Source organism: Notamacropus eugenii, chromosome 2 (assembly GCF_028372415.1).
Source record: "Notamacropus eugenii isolate mMacEug1 chromosome 2, mMacEug1.pri_v2, whole genome shotgun sequence".
NCBI classification, from domain to species: domain Eukaryota; kingdom Metazoa; phylum Chordata; class Mammalia; order Diprotodontia; family Macropodidae; genus Notamacropus; species Notamacropus eugenii.
The window spans coordinates 347,164,542-347,177,459 of record NC_092873.1 but is presented as its reverse complement, the minus strand read 5'-3'; the positions used below and the strand labels follow the sequence as shown (position 1 = coordinate 347,177,459).

Genomic DNA, 12,918 nt, shown 5'->3' with positions numbered 1-12,918 from the left:
CTCTCCATCTCTCCGAACTCCCCAGTCTGTCAAAGGAGCAGGGTTTAGGCTGCCCAGAGGGAAGAAAGTCAGGAGATGGCTGATGTGTTTATGCGCAATATTTTGCAATCCTTGTGTATGAACAGCAAGCAGCTGCAGTGGTCTGCCCAGAGGGCTCATTAAAGGAAACTCTTCCTAATGGAAGGTGCTGAGTTAGCCAGGGACTCCATCCCAGGATGTTTAGGGGGGCGGTGGAATGGGATGAGAAGAGGTGCAGCCATGGGAAGGTGATCAGACATCCTGCAAAACAGAGGTAGATTTCAACTTCCCGCACCTAGTGACAATGTCATCCAAAATACTGCTTACTGGCACATTTTGTCCCTGTGCTCTACCTCCAATATCCCCTTCTTTCTCTGCCTTTCTCTTTTTTCTCCATTTTTCTCTTTTCTTTTTAAACCACAACTCCTATATCTCTTCACATTCAAAAAGAATTCCCATAGCTAATCCCAGCTGCTACTCCTGATTTGTACTCTCCTTTTCTCTGGTTACCTATATCACATTCATTCCCTTTCTGACTTCACCCACCTTTCCTCAATAAATATCTTTCTTTTAAGTTCCATACGTACAGACTTACAGCTGAAAAGGATCTTTGAGGTGACCTAGACCAATCCCTTCATTTTACAGAAAAGAAAGTTGAGCTCCAACAAGAAATGACAGCCAAAGAATACATCATTACCTTCCATCCAACATAGACTTGTGCCAGGTAGCCCTCCCCAATCCCCTTACAGAGAAAAGATTCTTATTGTCCATTTTTATGACCTGCTGCATTGTCCAGTAGGAACTGTGGACACTATCAGATGGGGGTGGGGAGGATGGATTTTCTATTCATTGGCTCTGTTTAGCATTCATTCCTCTATCCCTCTCACTCTCCCAATCTCTCATGCAGATATTCCCTAAAGGATTTTCTAGAATCTGAATGTAAAGGTCAAAAAAACAATGTTGGCATCTCATTTCCCCCTGTCACTTCCATATTTCTTGCAAGTCTGCAATGGGGATGGAAGGGAACAAAAGTGAATGACCTTTGTGGAGAAGCCAGGGAAGAGCCAGGGAAAAAAGAGCAAACCAACAAAAAGGGCTAGATATTAGATACAGGAAGGAAAGATTATTGGAATTCTGTAAAATTAGATGACTTAGATGCTCTCTAAAGTCCCTTCTATCTTCACCTGTCTGATTCAATGATGCCATGATTGGGGTCAAGCCCCAATCAGCCAGATAGCTGCCAATTATTCACTTCTTTCCTCAAGACAGGCAAATATTGATTATTGCACACACACACACACACACACACACACACACACACACACACACACACCTCCCTGGAGCAGTTGTGGGTATATGTCCAATGTATAGCTGGTTCTTGGCTTAGTCTAGCCCAAAATAATCCAGATGTTTTCTGGTGTCCTCTCTTGAAAGAGACAAAGAACCAGAAAAGCAAATTAATCACCTTGTCCAGTCCTCCTTGCTGTATAGCCCTGGGTCTTAGATTGCAATTGGTGATTGTCCCTGCTTTGCTTTTTTACTTCCCTAGATGGAGATTTGTTAATAGCTGAGGCTGATGGTACCCAGAGGTCAGACTGAGTCAGAAGACTGGCTAATGCAGAGACAAGAAGGCTCCAGAATGACTTACTTAATGTCTTCAAGTCAGCATTTGGGTTTTTATGAGAAGGTTGTGAGAAGTTCTTCATGTCCACGGGGGAATGAGTAAAATAAAAATGATTTAAAGTTGAAGAAGAAAAACATGTGACCAGACATAAAAAAAAAACATCTTATAGTCCAGAGGGATCAGATAACTAAGAGAAACTGTGGAACTTCTGTATAGAGACCTATAGGGAGAGCCTGGAGAACTCCTTGTCTGCTGACTTAGCTAGTGCCTTCTCATGATCTCATGTTCTTAGTTCTGAAGTTACACTTTTTCTATTCCATGCAAACCTGACCTATTGTATAGATGAGCGGGTAAGGCAGTGCACATATCATGAGATTTAGGAGTACTGATAGACTCTACCTGTCTCCCCCCACCAATATTTACCTTGCTGATGTTCCATGGTGTCACCCTCCGCTCCTACCTGGCCTAAAGTTTCCACCATCAAAGTTAGTTTCAGGCAGTATCAGAAGTTTAACTATTTCCAAAATTTTAATACACTGAATGATCAGTACCAACTATTCTCTTCTCTGCCAGTCTGTCTATTGCCACATTTTCATTATTCATTCTTACCTTGGGTTCAAATCAATGGGTATGTCCTTATATTTCCTTATATTATAGATTCCCTTATAAACTGCTAAAACTGAAGGATATTTCTCATTAATCAACTAGCTCTGGACCCCCATCCAGTCTATTAAATATTATTTATTAAATAAACTAAAAAGACCTCTTTTCCCATAAACTTTTATTCATCTCTATATATCATCCCCACTAATTACCTAGCCTTAAGTAATCATTAATATTACTCATGATACAATTTATTAGTAATGCAACAAACAATAAAATGATTATATAAATAATTGTTTATACTGTATGATCTCTAAGAAAGATCACAGCCAGAGTCATCTCTAACCATTATTACTATTGATTTTTCAGTTCTGGAAATACAGACCCACCATTTAGTTCTCTCTAGATGCCAATGAGGTCACTTCTCAAGAATTCCTTCCATTGCATTTCTTCACAAGAGTTAAAGCAGTTCTCTCAGGAAAGAAGTTCTCTTAGTTCTCTCTGTTTCACTCAGTTTCTCTCCAATTGCCACAGTTAACAGTCTCTCTATGACAACAATCAAACTCAGTCTCACAAGATTATAACCCTTTTTTCTTTAGCAAAGGCATTTTCTCAAATGATATCACAATAATAATAATTACAAAGTATTTTCCCCCAAACTGGAGGTGTACTCTCCCACAAATCCATATAGAGTCTGTACCCTGTGGGTGGAAGAGTGGGCACTAGCTTTTTTAAAATTAAATTTTATTTTATTTTTAGTCCCAAATTCTCTCTCTCCCTCACTAATTGAGAAGGCAAAAACCCCCAAATCTAGTACAATTATGTATAGTCATACAAAACAATGCCCACGTTAGCCATACTAAAAGAAAGAGAAAGAAAGAAGGAGAAAAAGAAAGAAAAAAGGAAGAAAAGAGAAGGAAAGAAAAAGAGAAAGGAAGGAAGGAGGGAAAGAATGAAGGAAAAAAGAGAAACAAAATATGCTTTAGTTTGTACTCTGACATCATTAGTTCTCTATCTGAAAGAGTCAGTTGTGGTTGGTCATTGGTTAATCAGAAAGATAAATCTTTTAAAGTTAATTATCTTTATAATATTGATGTTACTGTATACATTTTTCTGACTCTGCTCATTTCACTTTGCATCAATTCATACAAGTCTTCCCAGTTTTTTCCTGAAACCATCCTGTCCATCATTTTGTATAGCATAACAGTATAGTATTTCATTATAGTCACATACTATCACATGTTCACCCATTCCCCAACTGATGGGCAATGGATTGAACAACAATGGGTCCCTGCCCAAGCTCCACTCAGTGGCTTTGGGGCCCTCCTGGCTTAGAGTGAATGTCAATAGTAACTGTTTCTCTTTGAAACAACCCTGAGGCTCCTACCCCTCCCTGCTTGATTTATTTATCTGCTTACTTGTTCACTTATTTATTTTCTATTTAAAAAGCCTATCCTCTACTTTTCCAAGAGGCCTATTCAGTGAATGGGCATTATCTCACTTTAAGTGAGTACCTGAAAAGGCCTTAACCTAAAAGGTCAAGGTCTCCCATTACATCCTGGGCCATCTCCAGTCATCCTGATGAATGTCTGGTCACTGAATTCAGATGGCTCAGGAGAAGAAAGTGAGGCTGGTGACTTTAAGTGAGCCCTCCCTCACTTAAAACAAAGTCAAGTGCACATCATGTCATCATTTCTCTAATGTCATGGTCCTCTTTGAAAACAAAGGACAAACATATCCAACAACTGATGGGCACCTCCTCAGTTTCCAGTTCTTTGCCATCATAAAAAGAACCGTTATCAATAGTTTTATACATATGCGTCCTTTTCCTCTTTCTTTGATCTCTTTGGGGTATAGTCCCCTTTAAAGATACAGTGTTATATTCATAGCCTCTGTTGGAAATGCTATTGAAGCTGGTATTACATATTTATCTAATCTATACCTATGTATGACATCTATCTACCTACCTACCTACCTACCTACTTACCTATCTATCTATCTACCTGTCTATCTGTCTGTCTGTCTGTCTATCTATCTATCTATCTATCTATCTATCTATCTATCTATCTATCTATCTATCTATAACCTATCCAGGGAAACTATCTCTATCTGTCATTACCAGTATCTACCTCAGTCATTATCAATCGACTATGTTAGCTCATTTGATCCTCACAACAGCTCTGGGAGGTAGACAGTTCCTGTTGTTATCTTCACTTCATAGAAGAGGGAACTGAGTCTCAGAGAAGTGACATGATTTGCTCTAGTCCTACAGTCAGTAAGCACCAGAGCCAAGATTTGAGCCACAGCCTTTTTCAATCCACTTCCAGTGCTCTTTCCACTACACTTAATCATTAACAACATTGACTTGGTGCTACTGTTTGCAAGGCACTATAGCCTGCCCCTACCCAAAGTGGATACTGTCTTTAAGGGGCAAGAGAGAGCTGAGGAGGATGACCTTCCCCATCCCAGTCCTTGAAAAGGATAAGAATCCCACTTTTGTAAGAGCCTGATGAACTGATCCTAATAATCCAGCACTTAGACTCTCTTAAATGATCTTATAATTTTCTGCCAATGAAACCACTGGCCCCCTCCAGCCCTGATTTTTCTATGTCCTTTGAATAGCTTTGATTAGAGAATAAAAACTGATGGGGTACAAGTGTTGCTTAGAGCGTCCTGAGCCCAGCCCAAAAAGGAAGCCAATCTAAGCCAGTGCTGATTCCCAAGTGATCCTGGTTGGGAAGGGCTAATTGAGGAAAAAATGATTGAGATGCAGCCTTGAACAGAGCCCAAGAGCAAGGACTGGTCATTAACTCTGAAGTAGTTGCTTTCCCCTCATTTACTCCTGACTCCTCCACATGTGTTAATCTGTTTCTGTGCCAGTCCCTGGGTGTTAGCAACTGACCTTTACTAAATAAGCTCTGATGCTTGACTGTGGTAGTGTTTGCATCTCAGGCAGGCAGGGTCATAACTAGACAGGTTGCAGTAGTGTGGCTGTGTCTGGATTAACTCCAGAATGGGGAACCAAGCTGTTGGTTCATCTCCAGCCTCTCAGTGGAATTCCATTCCTGACTCTCCCACTCACAGTGAAACTTTCTGAAGTCAAAGGATTATGCCTTTTTCAAAAGGCCAACATTAAAGTCCCACCTACACCAGTTACCAACTGGGTGACCTTACACAAGTCACATTACTTCTCATCATTTGTTCTCTCATTCTCCAACCTATCTGTGACCTCAGATATGACTGCTCTCTACCATGCTCTCTACATGCTCTCTACATTCTTTATGACTTCCCACAAGGGCATGTAGGTGGTGCAATGGATAGAGTGCTGGGTCTGGAGTCAGGAAGACCTGAATTCAAATTCATTGTTAGGCATTTACTAGCTATGTGGCCCACTTTTTTGCATCAGTTTCTTCATCTGTCAAAATGAAGTAGAGAAGGAAATGACAAACCATTCCAGTATCTTTACCAAGAAAACCTCAAAGGGTGTCACAAAGGATTGGACACCAACTGAAAATGACTAACCAATCATCAACAAAATTCACAAGAGGTCTACCCAATATCCTGAGGCCTTCCTCAAGTCCTCTTGATGTCTTAAGGATATCGATGGAGTATATTGGCTTCCTATTGGCTGTTGGTTACTCTCAACATATACCAGACAATCCCATCTTCTTTTGACCATATGTTTCTCAAATGGCATCCTTTACACTGATTCTCCTTTATTGTTTCTTGTTTGAAATGTTTTGTAGACTATTCATGACCATCATGTCTTTGCCCTTTAGGTGCTCAGCCTCCATTCTCATTAGTAAAGTGGGCAAAATAATGCTCCACTGCTCATCTTTTATAGATCTTTGAGTGTTGAGGAAATGTGAGCTATTATTACTTTCTGGGTGACATATTTCTTTTGGTGCTTAGTACAGCGCTTTGTGAAGATACCCCAGAAACTAGATAAATGCTCTGGGCTGACTGAAAGTTTAGTAATTTTTATGTAGCTATGCATTGGCGGAGATGGAGTTGTTTTCCCCATGATGTGGTTATGTAAATTTGGGACAGAAGCCAAGGGGATCTGGACTTGCATAAGGCTAGAAGGAGCACACATCTCCCTATATTACTGAACTCCAGGCACCAGCTAGGAGAGGGGGAGGGAATTGGCTTCAGGCTATAGAGCTTGCTGCCTGGGGAAACGTTCAACCTTCCTCTAAAATGACAGCAGAAGATCTTAACAACTTTTAATTATTCCCTTTAACCTGAAAAGATTTACCACCTTGGTTTCCTTGTCTCTCTCCTGCTCAAGAGCATGAATGGTTCCCTATGGCCACTCATGTCAAGTTTATCCTCTGTAACCTGGCATTTAAGCCCTCCCTTGAGTACACAATACCTCCTCCCCCAACACACACATTCTTTTTTCCTTTTTTTAAAAATACTATTTTATTTTTTCCAGTTACATGTGAAGACAAATTTTAACGTTCTTTATATAAAAAAAAATTGAGTCCCAAATTTTCTACCTCTCTCCTGCACCTCCCCCATCCCTAAGACTGTAAACAATTTGATAAAGGTTATATATGTGCAATCATGTAAGACATATTTCCATATTAGTCATGTTATGAAAGAAGAAATAGACCAAAAGAGAAAAAACCATGAAAAAAATGAAAACAGTATGCTTCGATCTGCATTCAGACTCCATCAGTTCTTTCTCTGGAGGTGGATAGCATTTTCAACAATCATGAGTCCTTTGGAATGGGCTTGGATCATTATATTCTGAGAAGAGCTAAGTCATTCATAGCTGATCATTGTACAATGGTGCTGTTACTGTGTACAGGGTACAGTGGTTCTGCGCTCTCTCTCTCTCTCTCTCACATACACACACACACACACACACACACACACACACACATTTTTAACCCCTAAATCTGTTCTCCTCAGTCTCCTTGCTGTAGCTATATCACTATCCTTTCTTCTTCTGGATAATATTTGTTCATTCCCAACTTGATGTTTTCCTTTTGGGTCCCTCCTGGTTGGTGAGGAGGAAGGGCAGGATGAGAAGAGAGTATGAAAGGTACTCTTGGTTATTCTACCCTCTTTGGATAGATAAGAGGACTAGGGAAGGGTGAGGGGAGGACTAAGGTCTACCTCACCTCCTCTTTCTCTCTCTCACCTTCTCCCCCAGGGCTCCAGTGCAATTCCTCCATTGACCTCATTGGGACCTGCTGGCCTCGGAGTGCAGCTGGCCAGCTCGTGGTACGGCCCTGTCCTGCCTACTTCTATGGAGTCCGCTATAACACAACAAGTAAGGTCCTGCTTTGGGGAGATGAGATGGCAGGGAGATCGCAGAACTTGTTCACTGCGAGGAGAGAAGGTGGGGTGGTGAGAAGTTGAGGGATAGATAATGAATTATGCTGAAAAGGAGACCCTAGAGTCCTGGGACCACATCAGGAACCTTGATGCCTCCAAAAAGCTAATGAAAAGCCAACTGTAGCCAGAAGATCTGAATTCAAATCCCAGTTTTATAATTTACCATCCATGTGACTTTGTGATCTCTTGCCTCATAAGTTCAACAGTCTATACACTAAAGTGGACAGGGAAATTAAAGGAAGGAGGGTAAAAGAAAAGAATAATTCCAGGTAATGGGAGGCATCATGCTATAATAGAAAGAGGACAGTCTTTGGAGTCAAAGAAGCTGAGTTTAAATTCAACTCTTGGTGCCTAATACCTCTGCGACCTTGGGTAAGTCACTTAGTTTTTCTTGGCCTCAGTTTCTTCATCTGTAAAAATAAAGGAGTTGGACTAGATAGTCTCTAAGTCTCTAAAACCTATGACCCTCTGATTATGGGTAACTCATTTCATTTCTCAGATTTTGTTTCCTTAGCTGTCAAGCGACAATAATACTAGCTTATCTTACAGGGTTCTTGTGAGGAAGGCACTTTGTAAATCTCCAAGCCCTTTATTAATGTCAGCTGTTATTATTTTCCATCTCTTGGTGAAGAGGGAGGAGTGGATTGGCACAGGGCCATCTCTGACACCTGATGCTGGAGGCCCCTGCGTCTCTCCTCCCTGGCCCCATGACTCAGGGCTTTACAGCTCCTTGTCAGGGTTGCTGATGTATTGTTCTGCCACCTGTTTCTCTCCCAATTAATTTGCTTGTGTCTCTCAGTCCCTGTCTATCGATAGATCAGTAGCTGCAGGGTAGCAGAGTAAGGGCCACATCAAGGATAGAACTGGGGTCTGGAGCACAGAGTTCTGGGGGTCAGGTTTCCTCTCTGCCAGGGGAGGGGGACCTTAGCCCAAGCACATGATTTCTGGCTGGACTTCCCCAGACCTTCCTTTAGTTGGGGTGATGGTAAAGTGTGCAGCTCTCCCATAAGTCATTGTAGGGTCTAGGCTCATTGCACAGCCACCTTTTCTATCATGGACATTTTTAGCAGTCTGGTGAAATCTATGAACCTTTCTCTGAATAATGGATATAATAAAATGCCTACTATTATAAAGGAAACCAATTATTTTGAAATGCAGTTATGAAAACATTTTTTTTTAAATAATAAGATCACATACCCCAAGTTAAGTACCCCAGTCTAGGGAGAAATTTGAGACCTTTGTGCCTCACATCAAATTAAGACCCTGAGTTCACATCTCAGCTCTACTTACCAGCCGTGTGACCCTGGGCAAGTATGAAATTCTTCAGTGCCACAGATGGAACAGTGGTCAAATGTCATTTAGTCCAACCTATACCAAACTAACCAAACCTTGTCCACTATATCTGAGAAATGTTCACCCAGCATCTGCCTGAAGACCCTCAGTGGAAAAGAACCCATTTACTCCAAAGGCAGCCCAGTCCACTTTTGGATGGTTCTAATTATTAGTTCTGGAGCAGCTAAGTGGCATTGCAATGGATAGAGAACCAGACTTGGAGTGAGGAAGACTGAGCTTCCTGAGTTCAAATCCAGTCTCAGACACTTACTGGCTGGGTGATCCTGGGTAAATAACTTAACCCTGTTTGCCTCAGTTTCCTCAACTTAAAAACAAACTGGAGAAGGAAATGGCAAACCACTTCAGTACATCTTCTAAGAAAACCCCAAATGGGGTCACAAAGAGTTGGATATGATGGAAAATGACAGAACAACAAAAGTATTAGGTAATTATTCCTTTTGGCAGACTTCAGTTGGCCTCTATTTGACTTCTAGCCATTTCTCATAATTTGCCTTTGGGAGCCTAACAGAACGAATCTAATCCCTGTTCCATGTGATAACTCTTCAAATAATTGAAGGTAGCTATCATGCCCCTGCTAAGCCTCCTGTTTCCCCGAGTAAATATTCCCTGGAACCAATCTTTATATGCCATGAACTCAAAGTCCTTTACCATTTGGATTATTTTCCTCTATCTACACTTGGTTACTCTTCTCTAAATGATCAGCAGTTTTTCAATGTTATAGATATAAAATGGGCAGGGTGACCCATTCTGGAGTTTCAAACAAGATTCAAAAATCACTTTTCAGTGACTCTAAAAGGCCATTTGAACTGTGAAAATCCCTGGGACTGCTGGTCGCTATAGGGTGTAGTCACATTACCTTAATAATTAACATTTATATTGTACTTCCCATATGCCAAACACTGTGCTAAGAGATTTGTAATTATTGTCTCAACTGATCCTTACAACAATCCTGGCAAGTACAAATGAGGAAACTGAGGCAAACAAAGGTTAAATGAGTTGCCCAGGGTCACACAGTTAGTGAGTGACAGAGACTGGATTGGAACTCAGATTATAATAATACTTCATTATTTATTTTTGTCTGTTTATCTTTGCCAAGAAAACCCCATGGATAATGTCAGGTGGAGTTGGACACAACTGAATAAGCAATTATAATGCTAATAGCTAACATTATATAGTTTTTACTATGTGCTAAGCACTGTGCTGAGTGCTTTATAATTATTATCTCACAACAAACCTAGGAGGTGATAATGTCATTATCCTCATTTTCCAGATGAGGAAACTGAAGCCAATAGAGTTGAACGACTCGCCCAGTTAGTAAGTGCCTGAGGCTGGATTTGAACTTAGGTCTTCCTGACTCCAGACCTGGCACTCCATCCACTACACCACCAAGCAGTACATCTCACTGTCCAAGAAAAATAAACCCCAGAGAGCCACAGAGAGATTTTCTGAGCCTTAGTTTTCTCCTGTGTGAAGTGTGGATAACAATGCTTGCATTCCAAAAGACATTGTGGGATTCAAATACAATAATGCCTTCGGAGGGGTATTGTAATACATGTAACATACCGTGTAAATATAAGCTGTGTTAATATTAATAATCAGGCTTAAAAGGATAGGAGGAAAACAAGAGCCAGAGAGAAGGTATCAGGTCAAAGGCAGAAGGCCCAATCAGGAGAAATCAAGGGCATTGTCATGGAAGTCACCTGGAACTTGGACATAAACTCCCGGAAGGAGTTGGAGCTGGGGTGAGGCTGGAGCTGTTTCTTCTAATAGCTTTTTGGCTGCTTTAATTAGACTTCCTTACTTCTCATCTGCAACCTAGCAGGGTGTCCCTGGGATGACAATAATACAACACATTCCTATTGTATTTTCAGACTGGCAAAGCATCCTCCTCACAGCAACCCTGTGAGGCAAGCAGTACAGACAGCAGTCTTCCCATTCAGGGGATGAGGAAACCATATCACAGCGGAGGAAACCAGATTGCCTGTCACACCTTGGCCTCGGGATTCTTTTATTCTTATTCTTATTCTTAATATTATTCTTATTATTAACCAGGGTTAAGTAACTTGCCCAGGGTCATACAGCTAGGAAGTGTCTGAGGCCAGATCTGAACTCAAGTCTTCCTGATTCCAGGCTTAGTGGTCTATCCATGTGTCATGTAGCTGCTCCTTGGGGTTCTTGATTCTTAAGCTTAACAAGTAATCCACTACAAAAAGTGGAGAACTTGAAGAGAGGGAAGAAGAAAGGAAGGGATATCAGGGAATGGAAGGATGTGTGATACAGTGGAAGGAGTCCTGACTTTCAGGTCCAGAGGACCTGGGTTCACTTCCAACCACTGATTCTTATTATCTGTGTGATGGTGGACGTCACTTAAATTCTTTGCACCTTGGTTTCCTCATCTACAAAATGAGATTGTTGGACTAGATGGCCTCTCAAGCCTTTCCTGGCTCTAGAGCTATGATCTTAAAGATGTCTGAGGGGACTGTCTGACAGTCAATTAGCATTTATTGAGTATCTGTTTTATATAAAGCACTGTACTGGAAGGGATGGAATGGGGAAACAACATGGTGAATTAGAATATTTGATTTTGAGTCTAATGACCTAAGTTCTAACATTAGCTCTGATGCTCACCTATATCCTTGAATAAGTCATTTTTCTATTCTGGAAAATAAGAATGTTGAATCATAAGTTCCCAAAGTGGACAATACCAGTTCCCTGGAGGGCACTGGGGGGGATGGTAGTAGCCTCAGGTGGGGGGGTGCTGAATGAAAACAAGGGTTAACCTAACCTAACTGGGGCAGGGCCCTGAGTAATTTTTTTCTTTTTTAAAGAGAAAATTTGGTAGGCCAAATAAGTTTGGGAACCTCTGGCAGACAGATCTTCCAGGTTTAAGTCTCATATTCCAGACTTACCTCTCCCTACCTTACTGGGTTCCTACGATGAAAAGCTTCCTAAGGTCAGCCTTTAAAAACACTGAAGAAATATGAATTAATGATGATAAGGAAAAATATACACCTGAAAAAATATTGAAGAAGCCCATGGCAGTGGAGGCTACTTGCCTGATAAGAGCCAGTAAGAGCTTGAGCTGAGCCCTGAAGAATGTTAAAGATTCAGAAATGAGGCAGAAGGGCATTCCATGGATGAAAAGAAGAATAATATAGAGGTAACTTTAAAGGAAGGTTGCAAAATGACCCTCTAATCTCCCAACAATCCCCCAGAAAAAATAGCTGCTAAAGTGATTAGGATTGTGCCAGCACTGTTAACAACATCCAGAACTCAGAGTCACCTCTAATAATGCAGCAATAATTAATTCAGTGCTAAGTGAGGATCTCTGGATATCCTTACTGTGTTCCCTCTTCCCTTTGGCATCAATCAGATCTTCTAAGTTTTGAGAAGGATTTCCAAAAATATCAATTTCTCATGATTCCTAGAGGGAGACAGCGTGAGCCCAGTAGGGGCCATTGATTAAGAAGGAGGAGGTCATTTTCCTCTTGAGTTTAAATTCAAGGTTTATTTGCACTGTTTTCTTTCACCCTCTACGTCACAGGAGCTGAGGTGGTTGGTAGGCCTTCTCGAAAGTCACGGTTCCTGTCTGCAGAGACAGTAGGAAGAATTCACTCAGTTGAACTCTGGCCCCTGGTCTCAGCTTCCCTGGGTTGAGGAAAGTGTAGAGGAGATGGCCCTCCCCAGGCACAAGCAGTAGATTTCCCAGGCTGGTCTCCTGACTGCACTGGCCTTTCAGAAAAGCCACTTCCTTTGCCCTGATCCCTCTGGGTCACTTCCTCCTGATTTAACAATTAGAGGCCAATCTCTTGGGGAGTGAATGGAGTCAAGGCTGCCAGTCTCCATGGTGCTCAAGGGCCTGGCCTGCTGCTGATGGAACTAGGAAATAACATTAAAAATTCATTTCCCGTGTCTTCCTTTTAGAGGGTGTTGCAGCAGGCCTTGCAAAGAGAGTGGGGTGAGGTGGAAGG

At 41.4% G+C, this 12,918-nt stretch overlaps 1 protein-coding gene across 2 annotated transcripts in view; it reads left to right on the top strand.

The window, feature by feature from the left end:
• Positions 1 to 12,918, top strand: part of CRHR1 (corticotropin releasing hormone receptor 1) — a 95,997-nt gene that overhangs the window by 54,035 nt on the left and 29,044 nt on the right. For both annotated transcript variants that reach the window (XM_072645937.1, XM_072645936.1), the window contains exon 3: positions 7,410 to 7,529. In XM_072645937.1, the coding sequence (XP_072502038.1) occupies positions 7,410 to 7,529 (120 nt within the window). The remainder of the gene's footprint in view (positions 1 to 7,409; positions 7,530 to 12,918) is intronic.